At 66.3% G+C, this 5,903-nt stretch overlaps 1 protein-coding gene across 2 annotated transcripts; it reads left to right on the top strand.

Annotated features, from left to right (window-relative positions):
- Positions 1 to 916: 916 nt before the first annotated feature.
- On the top strand, positions 917 to 5,903 carry HSD17B8 (hydroxysteroid 17-beta dehydrogenase 8). 2 transcript variants are annotated; one of them, XM_080364505.1, is made up of 9 exons: positions 917 to 970; positions 1,394 to 1,599; positions 2,423 to 2,539; positions 3,158 to 3,253; positions 3,962 to 4,047; positions 4,604 to 4,688; positions 5,227 to 5,269; positions 5,347 to 5,421; positions 5,826 to 5,903. In XM_080364505.1, exons 1-9 carry the CDS (start codon positions 925 to 927, stop codon positions 5,840 to 5,842), a joined length of 771 nt encoding a protein of 256 aa, XP_080220631.1. In that variant the 5' UTR covers positions 917 to 924; the 3' UTR covers positions 5,843 to 5,903. The 2 variants fall into 2 exon arrangements, with proteins under 2 accessions (XP_080220631.1, XP_080220632.1); XM_080364506.1 differs by lacking the exon at positions 3,158 to 3,253.

Genomic DNA, 5,903 nt, shown 5'->3' with positions numbered 1-5,903 from the left:
CACATTTCAGGAAGGGGTGACATCACATTTCGGGGTTGACATCACATTTCGGGGGGTGACACCACGTTTTGGGGACATTTGGAAGCCGATGGCCATGATGGCGCCATCGCCCGCTACGAGTGACCCCCAGTTTTTGAGGGGGGACACACCTCTTGTTGGGGGTCACACTCCATTTTGGGGGCTGACGGTCCATTTTGGGGGGTGACACCCCTGGGTTTTGGGGGGACACCCTGATTTTGTGGGGTTGGGCCCTTGGGGAGCCATGTTTAACCGGGCATCACCGGGGGGTCCCCAGTTTTGGGTGTTTGGGACCAAGGGGGGTGAGATGGGGGGACCCAGGTGTCCGGGGGGGTCACCTGTTGTGGGGGTGTCAGGGTTGTTTTTTATAATAACTGTAACGAATTGTGGATTTGATTAATTAAAGAATAAATGAGATGAACCAATGAGGCGCTGGGGAGACCCCACGTCCTGGCTGGGGCGTCACCTGTTGCTAGGCAGATTTTGGCGTTTGGTTTTGGGTTGGTTTTCGTTTTAATGACTTGTGGGTTTGATTAATTAAAGAATAAATGAGATGGAGCTGAGGGGACCCAGGTGACCGGGGGGGCACCCAGAGCTCCCAGTTCCATGGAGGGACCCAGGCGTCCGGGCGGGACGTCACCTGTTGCCGGGCAGATTTGGGGGTGTTAGGGGTTGTTTTAACGACTGTAGGGAATTACGGCTTTGATTAATTAATTAAAGAATAAATTAGACGAGGCCCTGAGAGGGCCGAGGGGTCCCAGCCCCACGCGGGGACCCAAAACCCGCGGAAATCAGCGAAAAACCGCTTCTCGGAGGACCGACCACAGAGAGGCGTAGGGGGGGTAGAGCGGCCGCGCGGCGTTGCCTTTCCCCGCCGGCGCCTCGCTGGTCGCTTCCGGGTTCGCCATGGGCTCCGGCGGGCGCCTCCGCGGGGCGCTCGCGCTGGTGACAGGTGGTGACGTGGGGGGGACACGGGGCGTCACGTGACGGGGGGACAGACCCCGCGTGGGGGGGGGGACGGACCCCACGGGTGACATTGGGGGGGTCACAGGCCCCACGGGTGACACTGGGGGGGCTGGGACAGTCCCAGTGACACTCGGGACATGGGACAGACCCCACGGGTGACATGGGGGGGGACACAGACCCCAGGGGTGGCACTTGGTGGGGGTCACAGACCCCACGGGTGACACTGGGGAGGGAACAGACCCCACGGGTGACACTGGGGGGGAGGGGTCGGGGCCCCCACTAGCAGCACTTTTGGGGGGGAGGGGGTGTGACAAACCCCACGGGTGACACTGGAGGGGGTGTGACGGTCCCTGTGACACCTGGGACAGGTGACCCCCCCTCCCCCCGGTGACCCCCCGGTGACCCGCAGGGGGGGGCGGGGGCATCGGGCGCGCCGTGTGCGCGCGCCTGGCCCGCGAGGGGGCGCGCGTGGCCGTGGCCGATCGCGCCGAGGGGGGGGCGGGGGACACGGCGCGGGGGCTGCGGCCCCTCCCCCCCACGGGCCCCCCCCACGCGGCCTTCGCCGTGGACGTGACCTCGGCCACCAGCGTCACCCGCCTGCTGGAGCAGGTCCAGGTAACACCCACGGACACCCCCCTGGGACCCCCCAGGGACACCCCCTGGGACACCCCCTGAGACCCCCCTGGGGACACCCCCCTGGGACCCCCCTGGGACCCCTCTGGGACCTCCCCCCCGGGACCTCCCCCCCAGGACACCCCATTGGGGACACCCCATTGGGGACACCCCATTGGGACACCCCATTGGGACACTCCCTGGGACACCCCCCTGGGGACACTCCCTGGGGACACCCCCGGACACCCCCCTGGGACACCCCCCTGGAACCCCCCTGGGGACCCTCCTGGGGACCCTCCTGGGGACACCCCCTGGGGGACACCCCCCTGGGACCCCCCTGGGGACACCCCTTGGGGACACCCTCTGGGACACCCCATTGGGACACCCCATTGGGACACCCCCCTGGGAATACCCTCTGGGGACACCCCCCTGGGGGCCCCCCTGGGGGACACCCCCTGGGACACCCCCTGGGACCCCCCTGGGGACACCCCCCCCCCCCCCCAGGACACTCCATTGGGACACCCTCCTGGGGACACCCCCTGGGGACACCCCCAGACATCCCTGTGACACCCTGGGAACACCCCCCTGGGACACCCCATTGGGGACACCCCCCTGGGACACCCCATTGGGACACCCCCTGGGGACACCCCTATTGGGGACACCCCCAGACATCCCTGTGACACCCTGGGGACACCCCCCCAGGTTCCCCCATTGGGGACACCCCCCTGGGACACCCCCAGGGGACACCCCATTGGGACACCCCCACCCGGGGACACCCCATTGGGACACCCCCTGGGGACACAGGTGACCCCCCTTTCCCCCCCAGGAGCACTTTGGGGACCCCCCCGGGGTCCTGGTGTCCTGCGCGGGGGTGACAAGGGACGAGTTCCTGCTGCGGCTGGGGGAGGGGCCCTGGCAGGACGTGCTGGGGGTCAACCTGACGGTAACGGGGACATTGGGGACATGGGGACAGGAGGGGGGGACAAGGGGACATTGGGGACAAGGGGACATGGGGGGACATGGGGACAGGAGGGGGGATCTGGGGACATGGGGGATGTGAGGACAAGGGGACATTGGGGACATGGAGACATGGAGAGACATGGGGACACTGGGGGGTCATGGGGACGGGGGGGACATTGGGGATGTGGGGATAGGGGGGACATGAGGGGGATGTGGGGACATGGGGACATGGAGAGACATGGGGACACTGGGGGGTCATGGGGACGAGGGACATTGGGGATGTGGGGACAGGGTGGGGATATGGGGGGACATGAAGGGACATTGAGTGACATTGGGGGGACAGGGGTACATGGGGGGATATGGGGGCATAGGGGGGACATGGGGACATTGCGGGGCGTGAGGGATTTGGGGACATTGGGGAGGACATGGAGGGGACATTGGGGATATGGGGACATGGGGACATCAGGGAGACCAGAGGGACATGGGGCCATTGGGCAGACACGGGGACATGGGGGGATATGGGGACATGGGGGGACGTCAGGGGGACCAGAGGGACATCACAGGGACATGGAGGGGGACATGGGGCCACATTGTCCCCCAGGGGACGTTCCTGGTGACACAAGCGGTGGCCCGAGCTCTGGTGGCCGCGGGCGCCCCCGGCGGCTCCATCATCCACGTGGGCAGCGTGGTGGGCAAGGTGGGTGACGGGGACACGGGGACATGGGGACATGGGGACATGGGGACAGGGACATGGTGGGTGACGGGGACATGGGGACAGGAACATGGGGACATGGGGACGGGGATATGGGGACATGGGGACATGGGGACAGGGACATGGGGATGGGGACATGGTGGGGGACGGGGACATGGGGACATGGGGACGGGGACATGGGGACAGGGACATGGGGACAGGGACATGGGGACGGGGACATGGTGGGGGACGGGGACATGGGGACGGGGACATGGTGGGGGACGGGGACATGGGGACATGGGAACGGGGACATGGGGACAGGGACATGGGGACAGGGACATGGTGGGTGACGGGGACATGGGGACGGGGACATGGGGACACGGACAGGGACATGGTGGGTGGCAGGGACACGGACATGAGGGGACATGGATGTGGTGGGTGATGGGGACACAGGTGACAGGGACATGGGGACAGGGGACATGGTGGGTGACAAGGGGACGTGGGGACCTGCCCGTCACCCCCCGTGTCCCCCTTGTTACCCCGTGTTCCCCTTGTCACCCTGTGTCCCCCTTGTCACCCCACGTTCCTCTTATCACCTCCGTGTCCGTCATGTCACCCTTATCCCCCATGTCCCCCTTTTCACCCCCGTGTCCCCCTTGTCACCCCCATGTCCCCCATGTCACCCCGTGTCCCTGTGTCACCCCGTGTCCCCAGGTGGGGAACCTGGGCCAGGTTCACTACGCGGCGTCCAAGGCCGGAGTGCAGGGACTGACCCGCAGCTGCGCCAAGGAGCTGGCCAGGTGGGGACCGGGGACACATGGGGACACCTGGGGACATGGGGACACATGGGGACATGGGGACACCTGGGGACACAGGGACACCTGGGGACATGGGGACACACGGGGACATGGGGACACATGGGGATACATGGGGACACGTGGGGACACATGGGGACATGGGGACATGGGGACACGGGGACACCTGGGGACACATGGGAACATGGGGACACGGGGACACATGGGGACACGTGGGGACACATGGGGACACGGGGACACATGGGGACACGGGGACACATGGGGATACATGGGGACATGGGGACACGGGGACACCTGGGGAATCAGGGACACCTGGGGACAGGGGGACACATGGGGACATGGGGACACCTGGAGACATAGGGACACCTGGGGACATGGAGACACACGGGGACATGGGGACACCTGGGGACACGGGGACACAGGGGGGACATGGGGACACCTGGGGGACATGGGGACACGGGGGGACATGGGGACACCTGGGGATACATGGGGACACCTGGGGACACAGCAGGGGACGCTCAGCCCCCCTGTCGCCCCCCAGGTTCGGGATCCGCTGCAACGTGGTGCTGCCCGGGTTCATTGTCACCCCCATGACCGACAAAGTGCCACCAAAAGTGCTGCAGAAGGTGACAGGGGTGACGTGGGCACATGGGGACACTGGGGGACTTGGGGACACTGGGGGATATGGGGGGACACAGGGACCTGGGGACACTGTGGGGGGACTGGGACATGGGAGAGACATGGGGACACTTGGGGACATGAGGTCATGGGGGGACATGGGGACACTTGGGGACATGGGGGGACAGGGCCATGGAGGGGTGACGTGGGGACATGGGGACACTTAGGGACATTGGGGTGAACATGGGAACACTTGGGGACATGAGGTCATGGGGGGACATGGGGACTCAGGAGGACAGGGCCATGGGGGGTGATGTGGGGACATGGGGACACTTGGGGACATGGGGACACGAGGTCATGGGGGGACATGGGAACGCTTGGGGACATGGGGACATGGGAGGACAGGGCCATGGGGGGTGACGTGGGGACATGGGGACACTTGAGGACATGGGGACATGGGAGGACAGGGCCATGGGGGGTGACGTGGGGACCCTTGGGGACATGGGGGGACATTTGGGAACACCTGGGGACACGGCGCTGGCTCAGTTTGCAGGGATGGTGCCGCTGGGACGTCTCGGGGACCCCGAGGGTGAGTTGGGGACACGGTGCGGGGGAAGGGGACGCGAGGGGACACTTGGGGACACGCGTGTCACCGTGTCCCCGCAGACGTGGCCGATGTCATCGCGTTCCTGGCGTCCCCCGAGAGCAGCTACATCACGGGGGCCAGCGTGGAGGTGACAGGTGGGGACACCGCGTCACCCCCGCGGCCCCGGCCCCCCCACGGGTGTCACCCCCCAGTGTCCCTGTCCCCGCCACGGGTATCACCCCCCAGTGTCCCCGTCCCTGCCATGGGTGTGACCCCAGTGTCCCTGTCCCCCTGGGTCCCCATCACGCCCACAGTGTCCCCCCATGTCTCTGTCCCTTCTGTGTCCCCATCCCCTGTGTCCTCACCCCCGCAGTGTCCCCATGTACCCCCCGTGTCCCCCCATGTCCCTGTGTCCCCCCATGTCCCCCTATGTACCCGTGTCCCCACTATGTCCCCCCATGTCCCTGTGTCCCCCCATGTCCCCCCGTGTCCCCCCATGTCCCCCCATGTCCCTGTGTCCCCCTATGTCCCCATGTCCCCACCATCTCTCTCCTTTCAGGGGGTCTCTTCATGTGACGGATCCGGCCCCCCCCCGTGTCACCCCCCCCCAAATAAACGGGGTGAAGCCCCTCCCCCA

Source organism: Nesoenas mayeri (assembly GCF_963082525.1).
Source record: "Nesoenas mayeri genome assembly, contig: SCAFFOLD_133, whole genome shotgun sequence".
Lineage (NCBI taxonomy): Eukaryota > Metazoa > Chordata > Aves > Columbiformes > Columbidae > Nesoenas > Nesoenas mayeri.
The sequence above is the reverse complement of the archived record's forward strand: the minus strand, read 5'-3'. Positions and strand labels throughout refer to the sequence as shown.